This window comes from Haliotis rufescens, unplaced genomic scaffold (assembly GCF_023055435.1).
Source record: "Haliotis rufescens isolate VD_foot unplaced genomic scaffold, xgHalRufe1.0.p SCAF_11, whole genome shotgun sequence".
NCBI lineage: Eukaryota > Metazoa > Mollusca > Gastropoda > Lepetellida > Haliotidae > Haliotis > Haliotis rufescens.
Genome location: NW_025963791.1, coordinates 14128972 through 14144084, shown reverse-complemented (window position 1 = coordinate 14144084; position 15113 = coordinate 14128972). Strand labels below are relative to the sequence as shown.

The 15113-nt window shown below is 38.7% G+C and overlaps 1 protein-coding gene across 1 annotated transcript; it reads left to right on the top strand.

The window, feature by feature from the left end:
- Positions 1-51: 51 nt before the first annotated feature.
- On the top strand, positions 52-14616 carry LOC124110643 (F-box/LRR-repeat protein 15-like). Its single transcript, XM_046469967.2, has 4 exons — positions 52-171; positions 1386-1947; positions 6564-6695; positions 9986-14616. The coding sequence occupies exons 2-4, from the start codon at positions 1397-1399 to the stop codon at positions 10167-10169; spliced, it is 867 nt and encodes a 288-aa protein (XP_046325923.1). The 5' UTR covers positions 52-171; positions 1386-1396; the 3' UTR covers positions 10170-14616.
- Positions 14617-15113: the final 497 nt, after the last annotated feature.

Genomic DNA, 15113 nt, shown 5'->3' with positions numbered 1-15113 from the left:
GAATTTCGAAAATACGAACATGTCAAAATATTACACTCCTTACAGCGACATAGATATTGAACTGAATGACGTCAACGTAACGTGCTGTGGGGAGTTTGTCTGACAGGTGTTTGAGGTGGAAAATTAAGAATGCGTGAACCGCTCAAAAGGTCATCAGTCAGTTAACTGACGGTGAGTTTGTCAATTTGTTTACAGCTAATGCAGTTCCAACATTATAAGTTGCATATGAGATCTACCGTATTAGATCTTGTCAAGGAATCGTGCATACACTACACTGTATACGAGGCGAAGCAATGACCGCCAGTATCAGTGGTCTCAGCAGCTGATCACTCACGAGCATGTTTGTTTGTTTGTAAACGCCACACCACGCAATATTCCAGCTATATGACGGTCGTCTGTAAATAATCGAGTCTGGACCAGACAATCCAGTGATTGATATCATGAGCATCAATCTATGACATGCATCAACCAAGTCAGCGAGCCAGACCTCGCCTGTAGTGTTATGGCAAGCATGGGTTGCTGAAGACCTGTTCTAACCCAGATAAGAAGTGTATGACTTCTACTAAATATTTCCCTCTATAACCTGACCAATTTCTAATTAAAGGTTATTTCAGAATGTGGGTGGAATATATGTATACCACGAAACTATGAAAAATAAAAATGTATTCATAAGTACGATAAAAGCTCTATAGTGCAGAGTGACACATTTGTATTTATTTCAACATTCTCACATGATTGACTTGATATAATAAAGGCCTTAGTCAAGTCACTCACGACTCACTGGTCTGGGTTCATGGAGGAGGTTCATACTGATAAATGCTGATGATGTCAATCGTTGGATTGTCTGGGTCCAGACTCGATTATTTACATATTGCTGGAATATTGTTGAATACATTAAACAAGCAAAACAAACAAAAATCTTGTTTCATGATCCAATATATTAACGGTCAATTATCAGTTGATGTGTAAGTACATAAGATGCATCTGTTATCATTAGATTATCAATAATATCTGTAAAATAACATCACATTTTATAAATAAATATTTCAAAGCTTGAGGTATCTTTGAGATGAGTGTTTAAGTGAATAACCTGGGGCTACTGTATAGTTATTTTCATCTTAAACATTTGTTAAACTAAATAACTATTAGTTTAAGTTTTCAAGTTGAACAAAAAAGTTAGGCGAAATTCAAAATAATTGACATCAGGTTCAGAACTGTTATATTATGCAATAACAGTAACAGTTGGATTCAAATCCCACATTTGCACTATTTAGAATTCCATATGCCTACATGAAGTGCTACTCGAACATGAAGTGCTACTCGAACATGAAGTGCTACACAAAGCACAGTTTGACTTACTATGATCATCCCACGTTCTGTTGCAGGCGTGTCCAAAATGGCGACAGCTGATGGACCAGTGACATTCTTCAGTCTACCCTGGGAGCATGTCATCTGTCGGCACCTCTTCCCCTTCCTGTCCGTGAAGGAAGTCTTTCAACTACGTGTAATCTCCACTCAGTTCCGTGACATTGTCGACACCTTCTTCAGAACGACCTTCACCCTTGATCTAAGTCGGGTGGCAGCAAGGGTCACATCCGAAGCCTTCGTTCTCATGTCACACAACAATCTGTGTTTGAAGAAGCTCACGCTAATCAACTCTAAAGATTGGCTATCAGATACTGTCCTGAAACCCGTGCTACTCAATAACCCCTACTTATTGAAGGTAGATTTAACGAACTGCTCCAACTTGACGAACCTGTGTGTGAATGTGTTGGCAGTGAACTGTCATGCGCTGCAGTTGCTTGTGCTGCGAGACTGCCACTGGGTCAGCAAGGAGGCTCTGACCGGGCTGCTGGTCAACTGTCGGGAGCTCGAGCACGTGGATCTGACGGGCTGCTGGAACCTGGACGATGAGGTCATCAGTCAACTCATCGTCTATGGTAGAAAGTAGGTTCACTGTCGCCTCTCTTTCAGAAATACAGTGTTTAGAATGTGCAAAGGCCCCTAGGCCAGAATCTTTTAATTTTTTGGTTTACAGATTTTTACATACATTTTTTTTTTTTAAATTGCCATCTTGTCTAGTATACCATCCTCCACCCTCAAGATGAACTTGGAAATAATACTCTGTATTTGCTACAGTTGCCGCCATTGTCCCAGAACATGTCTCATGTGAACCGGTAATTGAGTCATTTGCCATTCCTAACATCACAGGTAGCATTCAAAACTAGTAGAATTGCTTGGTTTAAACAATATTTTATTTTCTTCAAAACGGATTGGTCATCATGCACAATGCCTATTTCAAGATCTCTCTAATACAAAAAGATTTACATAAAATATTGCAACACACAGTGAATGATAAAATGTTGAACATCAAATATATATATAGATGCACAAGAAATGTCTAGTATACTTGAAGGACTTTTAAAGCGTGTTACAGAATTGCTTCTTACCAGAGACCTGTTGAGCATTGGCAACTGCCAGGTTTCGCTTACCCGATAATCAAATTATTATTTTTCTTTCATTTTATTTTTCCTTTTGTTGGCGGTTATTAAAAAAGTGATGAATTGATTTTTTTCCACTTTTTCAACCAAGAATCAACATGATCAAGGTGACATTTTGAAGAACAAAACAAAATTTGGAAAGTCTTTTTCAATATTGTTTTCTCAATGCCCTGGAAATACAATCATGTCTGGCTTTAGATTTTTTCACAAACAAAAAATATGTAAGAGTATCAATTTAAGTTAGCAATATCACCCTTCCTCTTATAACCATGACAACCAGACCCCTTTCCCAGCGGTAGAAACTAACAGTTTCAGTCCACTAGTCCTTATAATGATAGCATATAGCAAAACCTTTAAAAATGTCAAATTCTACTAGTCCTTAGGATACCTTTACTATTGGGCAGTTTGGCAAGGACTATAGGACTAGTGCCAATTTCTAACCCTGCTTTCCCCATGGTTATAAAAGTGAAGCATTTCATTACATGTTTACTGGTCTGGAATACCATGTACTAGGAAAATACCCTGATAAGCACATCTGTGTCAAATGGTATCTCAACAAAGAGATAGTCTGTCTCCCAGACCCTAGACAATAAATTGAAAAAGGAGACCAACTCAAGTCTAGAATGATTTGGCAAGTCTAGATTGCCTCAGCTCTGGGATTGTTCTGGACTCCATTTGGATTTGTTTATATTTTGTTATGTAGATATATATATATTTTAAAGTAAGATAACTTTATTTCTGGGATGAAATGTCAGTCTATAAGGAGCCCCTATTGCCTCTAAATGCTCAGGCCATAACTTATATCAAATATGGTACTTCTAAAACCCAGGATTTCTCTTAACTATTGATTATAGCAATGTGGATACCTATAGTGTTGGGGAACTGGTGTAGGCTGATATTGCCACCAACTTTTGTCTTTGTAAACATATTCATTGTTTTTCCGATTCAAGCATGAAAGTCAAAGGTTCCTTGTCTAATATTAAAATTATGAGTAAACTATTTTGAGTGTTTCTGGATTAAAATACTATTGCAACTAAGATTATAGACGGATGTAATACATTGTGCACCTCTGCGTCATGCTACTCATTGCATGCATTTATCATATGCACAGCAGAATAAGCCAATTAAACTAATTGCAGCGCCATCTGGCGTCAAGATTTCAGTGCTCGTCTTTTTGTCATTTGTTTGTATCATGAATTGATATTTCATATATAAATTTCTCAATGAAAATGAATTAATGGCTGCCCAGTCATGCTGGTTAATGTGTATTTGACGACTAGTTTATCACCCCTTAAAAAATTCATATTTATCATGTTAATAAAAATGTCCAAAAGAGTCATGAAAATCAATTATGCAAACATGCAATAAATTACTGTAGTGTAGGGCAGAATTAATCATTTCAACATCAGAAGCCATTGTACCATAAACCCTCCATTCAGTGAGGCTTTGATATCATTTTACACAGATGCTAAAAAAACGGTTCATTGTATGTGATTGTGCAGATATTTATGACATTCTCGGAGTGCATCTGTCTGTCTATTCATATTTTCACCCTTTAAAACGAAATAATGTAATAACCTGGCAATAAGTGTTCTCTTGCTACAATCGTGTTTAGATTTCAATTTTTATGATTAAAGTTTTCACTAGGACGTTGTACCTGAGCATTGGCTTCCCTGCACGCTTATCCTTAATTCCTGGTGACAAAGTAGACACCATTTATGAATATAAATAACAACTTCTTTATTTAAGAGTTTCGGCTTAGATCCTTATACCGTTTTCAAGCAAGGCTGAATGATGATGTTGTTGTTGCATTAAGTGTTTAGGAGGTCGCCTTCTGCCTAGGCAATTTCGGCTGACCTGTCCCTCTTTGGGACTCCTGTGTGTGAGTAGGGTACACCTATCTATTGTGAGTTTGGTGTTCACATAATTTCTGTTTTTGTATTGATATGATTTCTATTTTCTTATATTGATAAGATTTCATTTCTATCCTTGGCTGCTCTGTTTATATACGTTCCAGTAGCTGTCCATCTCTCAGAAATAGAGTTAGTTTGGCCTTCGCTATTGCATCTCTTGGCTTTAGGAGATCTATGACAGATAGCGGATCTAACTGCAATTCTTGTTTTAATTGCTGGGGCATGGTCTGAATGATGAGCATAGTAGAGAATATATATAGCAGCTGGAGGATTAGCAAAAACAAAACTGCATACATCAGAGAGATTAACGTGAGTAGGTTAAACAATGACAACAGAAGGATAAAACTGTAACACCATGATGGACAGAGAACACATGATGAGGAAGCCAATAACACAGGAACCTAATTAAACAGGAATAAGTGTACATAGGTGGGGTGATTATTGCTTTATGAGTTTATAGTAGGTGATGGGATGAAATAGCCATGATTTCTGTTGATTGATGGCTGTGGCGGCGAATGTGGACTGCCTCTGTTAGTTTTCTTTAAGTGAAGTCAATGAGGTTGTTGGAGAGGATTTGGACGTTTCCCAGGTTTTCTGGTGATTGTCATTTCTCATTATTGATGTACAGCATTTCCAACACAGATGGGAGGGGTTCTACAGAAGGTAGTGGAGACAATTAATGTTTATTTATTAATCAATTGTATAAACGTCCTCGACTGTGGGTTTGTTTTTCCGTGCACAGTAAGTTATTTTGATGAAGGGGAATGACAACTAAAGCAGAAATGATATTTCAGCCACTTTAGGTTGTAACCTATCTCTACACTGAAAACACAGTATGTTTATCTCCATGCTACCATGACTAATTAAAACGTAAAGCCTTTGGTGTTAGAAAATATCTCTCTGTTGTCCTCAAATCTTGAAATACATTCTCTTTGCACATTTCTATCTTGTTTTCTGCATGAAAATATTGCCACACATCCTTTGAATATCGAAGTAACTGCAACTTTGTATTTTGTAACATGTAATTGTACATATAATTATTTAAATATACCTACCGACAATGACTGTAAAAGAAGTACATAAATTATTAGCTTCCAAAGAGATGCAGCTGTCAAATCAGCTGTTTCAAACAGAAGGGGTTTATTGTGCTTTGATACCTCTGATTGACCAATCAAAATCAAGTATTTAGCAAATTCATGGTAGACTTACAGTTAAACTAAACATGTAGATGAAATAAAAATTGTTGCCCGTTGAGGTTTGCAACTGCCTATGTGGTGTAGTGGTTGGAGTGTCTGCCAAAAGAGCTGAAGGTTAGTCGTTTGATCCCTGGGCAGCGTCACAACCAAAGATATTAACAATGATTAATAGCCAGGCACTTGGCATGAAGGGGATAAAACAAGGACTGGTTGTCTTGGAGTCAGTATACTATGTCTTGGTGGGGTATCCATGTTAAACTGCGGCATGGTATCTCAGTGTGCTAGCACTATAAAACTGGTCTGGACTAGTGCAGCCATATGCACACACGATGCACATCACTAGCAGAATGAAATAATCTAGGGTGCCGTTGTACAAAGTGATCTTAGCGCTAAGGTGATGGTAACTCTCATACCTTAACATACTTATGGCAGTCGTGGCACTAAGGTTGTTTTGTACAATGGCACCCTGAACACCACATTAAACCCAATTTGACTTCACCTTTCAGAGGGGGCGGTCGGGGAGCCTAGTGGTTAAAGCGTTCGCTCGTCACGCCGAAGACCCGGGTTCGATTCCCGACATTGGTACAATGTGTGAAGCCCGTTGCTGGTGTCCCCCGCCGTGATATTGCTGGAACATTGCTAAAAGCGGCGTAAAACCATACTCACTCACTCACCTTCCAGAGGTTGCTAGATACACCCCTCACCACATAAACCCATCGTCAGTGCTTCACTGTCTTACAAACACCATGGTCCTTCCTCAGTCATAAATACAAATGGCCGCTATGCAATGTAACAGTGGTGCATGTCTATTTTCAGTAGGCTTATAAACTGAGGCCATGTACAACTCATGGAAGTGACATATTTCTCAGATGTATTTACGGGTGATGGAGGAACATGGTCTATACAAACCTGTGTAGTATAGACTGCGAGTAACCCTGACAATTTGTATTCAGGATCCGCTATCTGTCTGTGTCGAAGATCTATGGGTTGACGGACACAGCTATATCTGTGATATCCCACAACAGCCCGAGCCTGCAGCACCTCAACATCCATGGCTGTTGGCGCGTCACCAACGACTCCATCAGGTAGGCTGCTGTCTCAGTGTGTGTAAACTTTTGTCTTCATCAAGACGTTACATCTGATGAAGGGGCAAGAAGTAGCAGTGAAATGTCATTACTAGTAACAAATAAGTTGTTATTCAGGAAAAGATTCATGTCTTCATGTTCTTCTATATGTAAGACTTGATACATATCGGTTCATGGTGCAAAAGACTATGCATACATATCATAAGTTCATGGTGCTAAAGACTATGCATACATATCAGTCCATGGCGCCATAGACTATGCATACATATCAGTTCATGGTGCTGAAAAATATGCATACATATCAGTCCATGGCGCCATAGACTATGCATACATATCAGTTCCTGGTGCTGAAAAATATGCATACATATCAGTCCATGGCGCCATAGACTATGCATACATATCAGTCCATGGCGCCATAGACTATGCATACATATCAGTTCATGGTGCCAAAGACTATGCATACATGTCAGTCCATGATGCCAAAGACTATGCATACATATAAGTTCATGGTGCCAAAGACTATGCTTACATATCAGTCCATGGTGCCATAGATTATGCATACATATCAGTTCATGGTGCCAAAGACTATGCATACATATAAGTTCATGGTGCCATAGATTATGCATACATATCAGTTCATGGTGCCAAAGACTATGCATACATATAAGTTCATGGCGCCATAGATTATGCATACATATCAGTTCATGGTGCCAAAGACTATGCATACATATCAGTCCATGGCGCCATAGACTATGCATACATGTCAGTCCATTGTGACAAAGATCATGCTTACATATCAGCCCACAGCCCCAAAGATCATGCATACATATCAGTCCTTGGCGCCAAAGATCATGCATTCATATCAGTTCATGGTGATAAAGATCATGCACACATATCAGTTCATGGTGCCAAATATCATGTATACATATCAGTCCACGGCCCCAAAGATCATACATACATATCAGTTCATGGTGCCAAATATCATGCATACTTATCAGTTCATGGTGCCAAAGACTATGCATACATATCAGTCCATGGTGATAAAGATCATGCATACATATCAGTTCATGGTGCCAAAGACTATGCATACATGTCAGTCCATTGTGACAAAGATCATGCTTACATATCAGCCCACGGCCCCAAAGATCATGCATACATATCAGTTCATGGTGATAAAGATCATGCACACATATCAGTTCATGGTGCCAAATATCATGCATACATATCAGTCCCCGGCCCCAAAGATCATGCTTACATATCAGCCAAAGGCCCCAAAGATCATGCATACATATCAGTCCTTGGCGGCAAGTTGGTGCCAAAGATCATGCTTACATATCAGTTCATGGTGCCAAAGATTATGCACACATATCAGTTCATGGTGCCAAATATCATGCATACATATCAGTTCATGGTGCCAAATATCATGCATACATATCAGTTCATTGTGCCAAAGATCATGCATACATGTCAGTTAATGGCTCCAAAGATAATGCATACATATCAGTCCATGGTGATAAAGATCATGCATACATATCAGTCCATGGTGATAAAGATCATGCATACATATCAGTCAATGGCACCATAGACTATGCATACATATCAGTTCATGGTGCCAAAGACTATGCATACATGTCAGTCCATTGTGACAAAGATCATGCTTACATATCAGCCAACGGCCCCAAAGATCATGCATACACACCAGTCCTTGGCGGCAAGTTGGCGCCAAAGATCATGCTTACATATCAGTTCATGGTGCCAAAGATTATGCACACATATCAGTTCATGGTGCCAAATATCATGCATACATATCAGTTCATGGTGCCAAATATCATGCATACATATCAGTTCATTGTGCCAAAGATCATGCATACATGTCAGTTAATGGCTCCAAAGATAATGCATACATATCAGTCCATGGTGATAAAGATCATGCATACATATCAGTTCATGGTGTCAAAGATCATGCATACATATCAGTTAATGGCTCCAAAGATAATGCATACATATCAGTCCATGGTGATAAAGATCATGCATACATATCAGTCCATGGTGTCAAAGATCATGCTTACATATCAGTTCATGGTGATAAAGATCATGCTTACAAACAGTTCATGGCACCAAAGATCATGCATACAGTATATCAATTCATGGCTACCAGTATGTTCACTTATTTTTATTTGAGCAAAGTTGATGCATTGTCACATATATTTGAGTGTGGTGTACAAAATGTAAATCATAAGAACACTTTTTGTCAATGGTACCGAAGCTTAGTTCAAATTACCTGTCCTTCTTGTGTATGAAAACATAGAGGAAAGACTTAGGGACATCGTCAATACTTCATGAAGTGTTTAAAATACCTGCCTGCCGGACAGTCTGAGTCTATTTTGAGGGACGGTCAGTTTTGAAAAGTTGTACGCCCGATGGTGGGGAGTGAAAGTTACTAAGTTGGCTATCCACCAGTTTATTGTTATTTTCTGAGAGCTAACATTAAACTTCTATTCTTATGTTTACCCTTTTTCTACTTTCTTTTCGGTAGTCTAGAAAATTATTGAATGGCAACATTTTATCTGGTCTGGTAACTTTGCAAAGTTGCCAGACTGATTTTCTGAGAGGAATATTTGGGAATTTTATACACTGCATCATGGGTTGAATTCATTGAGGTCGAAAGTATTTTGAATTCAGTCATCCAGCTTGTAACTGTAGTTCAGAATGCCCTGTTTTAGGCCTTAGAGGTTGCATGAGTAGAAAATATTCCGCTAACAATATAACATAATAATCTGAATATTTTTTTCATTATTTTATTACAACGTACACATGTTACATGTATTGTTATCTATCCTGTAGTTGTCAAATGTTGGTACGACTTCATTTCATTAATCCAACATACTCGTTTATCCGACATAATCACACACAACCAACCATGTCAGATTAATTGATAGTTGACTGTACAGTGTTTGACCTTGACTTACAAATCCATAGAACTCCCAAAACAGTTCTTTCAAGGGTCCATACAGGAAATATGACGGTCTTGTAAACTTATGAAATGGTGTAGTGTAGTGTAGTGTACTGTAAGATTTGATGATTATTATTATATTACCGGACCATTATATTCCTTGTCAATATTATTGGTTGTCCCTCAAGATGCAACAGATTCTTTATTCTGTGTCTATTCTATACTGTGTACTGGACACACGATTCTGCGTTGTGTAAAACACTGATAATATTCACAAACCTGGGAAGTATTGACAAAGTATTGACAGTGTATTGCATATAACCTCTCTGTATTGCAGGCTCCTGGGAGAGTTCTGTATGGGGCTGAAAGCTTTACAGATCAAAGACTGTCGAGGAATAAATGAAATCAGCCTAGCACGACTCCGAGCACGCGGTATCAAGATGGATGTGCCCCCACCCCCACAAGCACAGACTCTGAGCTATCTACATCGAAATATTCACAACCTCAATGTACAGATATGATGTCTCGTCTGTCTCTAGGAAACACGGTTGTGTGTGTATGTCCTACACGGGAGCTATTCAATGTTGACATTGGAAGACATACCAAGTAGTTCATCTTCCATCAAATTACATGTGTATCTTCCATTATGTAAATCACATTATCGCTAATATGTGCAGTTTGTTTTAATGTTTCATGAATTGTGGGCTTTTGGCCACCAACTCATCTGGGGAGATGGGGCTGTAGAAAATGAAATCAACTTTACTTGTGTATGTCTTTATTATTGTGATCTAAGAAATATGTTGACACCCGAACGCTATCTGTCAAGTTATCCTGTACATGCGTTTTCTCTCTTCAAAAGATATTGCTGTCATATTGAAACTGGCTTTATTTGTCAAATATGCTATTTCTCTTATAAACAAACTGTTAATATTAAGATTCAGCCGAATATGTAAAACTTCTTATATGTAACTTGTATAGGGGCCGGAAGTCTTAAACACAATAAATATCTTTAACTTTGACTTTGGGTAGGTCAAAATCTATAAAAATAACTTTTTGTGTGTGTGTGCATTATTTTTATTTGGCATTAGGAAAAACTAAATGTTTATTACGTTATTCAGGATTTTCACTATTTTGACAGTTACGTCAGTCTGAGAACTTTCTTCTCTGTGTCAGGTGTTTGCAGTGTCCAGAAACTATATCATATATGTATGTGTGTATATACATTGTAATGATTAAACTTTTCCAGAGAACACACACAGGTCACTGCTGCAATCAACACACGTCTTTATTCAATTACTGTACAAATCCAACGGTCCAAACGGTCTAACAGCCCTCTCCTTCATTCTATTCTCACCGTGCACCCGCTTTCCTAGCAACACTATCCCTTTGTCTGCCATATTTGTTCTACTTTCTTTAGAGTTATCCCCCTTACACTTCCCATACATGTATGGTAACACAAGTTACCTCCCTTTCAAGCAGATATTTGTGTTTGTCAAAACACCTTTACGCACACAAGATCTTTCACCAGTCTATGGCTCTTCAGGTGTAATGAAAACTTTATCGTAGTCATAGGTGATGCACAACAGCAGAATTTGTGACATCATAATGTCTGTGACTTAACAGTTAGTGACAATAGTGGGAGGCATCAATACATTATGGTGTGAGTGCACAAATATACATTGAACTACACAGGAAGGTTTAGGTTTCAAAAGCATAATGAACATCTATTCTTTTTCCAGTCGTAAATGTTTGTCATTGTTAAACAATTTATAAAATGGAAAGACCTTATTTTAGCAATTTCTGTTTCTTAGAGTTTAATCTGCAAGTTTGTTATTATTTGTTATTTTATGATCGTTATTTTGTCATGTTTGGATATTTGTATTAGAGAAATAAGAAAACTAACTGGAAGGATTGGAAGCAAGGAATGTTAATAACCATGGTTACAGTTGCTTATAACAGATATATGTATGTTCTTGTGCTATGGACAAGCCTACTGGTACCCTAAACTTTGCAAAAGAAAGCTAAAAAATATTACAACTTGTTTTATTGTTTTTAAGCAAAATGTAGTAAGGAAATGAACCACATATAAACCCTGACAACATATTTTTAATTTGTTCTTGGCAAATTGACTAGGGAAATCTTTAAAGGAAGACATTTAGGTGGTCTGACTAAAGTTTAATTCTAGATGAATAAGTTATGTAGTTATTGTGATGATGATGAAGATGTGTGTGTATCTGTTGTATGTATGTTGAAGGTAGGTGTTGTCATATATGAGTGTCACAGTTGGCAGTTTACACTGACCTGGACTTTCCATGAGGGAACAAGCATGGGATACTGGGACCTATTCTTGTCTGGAATTCCCAAAGGGAGATAACCATGGGATACTGGGACCTATTCTTTTCAGGAATTCCCAAAGGGAGATAAGTATAGGGTACAAGGGACCAATTCTTCTCAAGAATTCCCACGGGGAGGTTAACTGTGGATGCCTTGTGCTTCCAAACCCATTGGGAAGATGTCATTGTGTGCTGGAGACGTCTTCTGCCTCTGAAACACATTGGGGAGACAAGCATGGTGTACTGGAGACGTCTATTGCCTCTGAATCACATTGGGGAGACAAGCATGGTGTACTGGGGATGTCTTCTGCCTCTGAATCACATTGGGGAGACAAGCATGGTGTCCTAGAGGAGTCTTCTGCCTCTGAATCACATTGGGGAGACAAGCATGGTGTCCTAGAGAAGTCTTCTGCCTCTGAATGACATTGGGGAGACAAGCATGGTGTCCTAGAGAAGTCTTCTGCCTCTGAATGACATTGGGGAGACAAGCATGGTGTCCTAGAGAAGTCTTCTGCCTCTGAATGACATTGGGGAGACAAGCATGGTGTCCTAGAGAAGTCTTCTGCCTCTGAATGACATTGGGGAGACAAGCATGGTGTCCTAGAGAAGTCTTCTGCCTCTGAATGACATTGGGGAGACAAGCATGGTGTCCTAGAGGAGTCTTCTGCCTCTGAATCAAATTGGGGAGACAAGCATGGTGTCCTAGAGAAGTCTTCTGCCTCTGAATGACATTGGGGAGACAAGCATGGTGTCCTAGAGAAGTCTTCTGCCTCTGAATGACATTGGGGAGACAAGCATGGTGTCCTAGAGAAGTCTTCTGCCTCTGAATGACATTGGGGAGACAAGCATGGTGTCCTAGAGAAGTCTTCTGCCTCTGAATGACATTGGGGAGACAAGCATGGTGTCCTAGAGAAGTCTTCTGCCTCTGAATGACATTGGGGAGACAAGCATGGTGTCCTAGAGAAGTCTTCTGCCTCTGAATGACATTGGGGAGACAAGCATGGTGTCCTAGAGGAGTCTTCTGCCTCTGAATCAAATTGGGGAGACAAGTATGGTGTCCTAGAGAAGTCTTCTGCCTCTGAATCACATTGGGAAGACTTCATGGGGCACAGGGGATGTCTCCTCGAGCGTGATGAGGGGATGAATGTTGTTTGTCTGTGAGTGGATGAAGATGTCAAGTGTTGCTTGTTTTGGTCCACCTTATATGTAAACACGTCAGTGTTATGAAGTCAACCATGGTGTTACTGTTTGCAACATGGCATGAATGTCAGAAGCATCCGTGAATAATGGTGTGCATGGTGAATAACTCTTGCACAGTGGAGAATAGAAAACTGCCAGTTCTATTGGTGATGCGTACAATCAAAAACAAATGTTACTATGATTCCCATTGCTTACCAAAGTGGATGCAATATGATGTTTTTTTTATGAATGAATGAATTGGTCAAGATTTGTCAGTATAACCGGTGTTGCAAGAAAACTTTCATGTTACATCACTGTGATTTATGTCCAATTGTCAGTGTCAGAGACAAATAAATTCATTTACCTCCGTATTGAATAATCATTGAATTGTACATCACAGTAGCATTTCTTTCGCAGATTATGTATATATGCAGCATAATGAGATATGTCCTCCAAACATCATAATCATAATAATGACTCCAGGAAAGTTTTCTTTCAGAGGCCATGCCATAGAATTCCTTTTCAGTTTTGGCTGTAGACATGATTTTCTACCCAATTAAATTAGGTCACTATTAATGAATATTAGATGTCATCCATTTTTTAAAACTGTGTGACATTTTATTTTGTGCAATTTGTTTTAAAACAAATTATTCAGGACTTGGTTTACATTAACTGACAGTGGATGTTAGTGCCATGAATTATGAATATGATAGGACGACTTATATTATGTATAATGGTGTATTTCATCAAGACAAGCAAGCAGGGAACACTGTCCTTGGGGACAATAAAATGATGTAATGTGGGCAGAGGTGAAAATCTAATAATTTGTTGACTGGTATTATGTTCTATTATGGCCTTAGACTGTACCAGGACAATACAGTCCACTCTGAATACAACAAAGTCTCATACAACCAAAAAGTCAGCTATTTCAAACCTACACTAGTATATTACTCATGTAGAGTTGACTCACTGGATAGAACACACTTTTTGTGCAGCTCCTGTGGAGTATTATATCAAGAGTTGACTTACTAGATATAACACACTTTTTGTGCAGCTCCTGTGAAGTATTATATCCAGGCTTGACTCACTGGATATAACACACTTTTTGTGCAGCTCCTGTGGAGTGTTATATCCTGTGTTGTCTAACTGTGGATATAACAAGCTGATTGTGAAGAGTTATATCCAGATTCAGCTGGATTATGTTTCAAGGTTTGTCAGTACCATCCCTATGCACTGTGGCTTCACCAAAGTGGTAAACGTCTAAGGCCTGGACCCCTTAGCCCACATCAATAACTCAAGTACTGTTCAAAGCAGCGCTAAACCAAAATCACTCATTCACTCGTATGTTGTTCGTGAATCCAAGATTGTTGTTGAACATATATTGTTACTACAGTCTTTCCTTGCAATGTCTGAATGTATATTTATTGGTAATAAAGAATGTTTTCAACATGTTTAATGTGGTTTGCCCAACTTTACTGTCAGTTGTCATCTTCAGCTAGCACTAGGAGCAGTGGAGTAGCCTAGTGGGTAAGGTGTCCACTCATTACACTGAAGGCCCAGGTTCGAATCCCCACATGGGTACAAAATGTAAAGCCCAATGCTGGTTCCCTAGAAATATTCCTGGAAAATTTCTAAAAGTGTCCTAAAACCCACACTCCTTGGCAACAAAGATTGATGGGCTGACAAAGGTAGAAGTTGAACGATTTTAAAATTAATGAATAGTTGCAAAATTGGTTTGTTTGTTTGTTTGTTTAATGACGAAGTAAGCAGTATTCAAATCTGGCACAGACAAACCAGTGGTTGATATTATAAGCAACAACCCACGCCATCAGGGTACGCTACACAGAATCAACAATGTCACCGAGCCTCAGCAACTCCAACTTAGTCGCTCCAACAACCAGCAATAGAATGCTGAGGACATATTGGAGACAAAATTTGTAAAGACTGGTGACA

Bases quoted from the DNA above. Each gene is read 5' to 3' on its own strand.
- LOC124110643 (XM_046469967.2), top strand. From the start codon at position 1,397: ATGGCGACAGCTGATGGACCAGTGACATTCTTCAGTCTACCCTGGGAG. The intron at 1,948-6,563 runs GTAGGTTCACTG...ATTTGTATTCAG, and splicing joins CTCATCGTCTATGGTAGAAA to GATCCGCTATCTGTCTGTGT. The intron at 6,696-9,985 runs GTAGGCTGCTGT...TCTGTATTGCAG, and splicing joins GTCACCAACGACTCCATCAG to GCTCCTGGGAGAGTTCTGTA.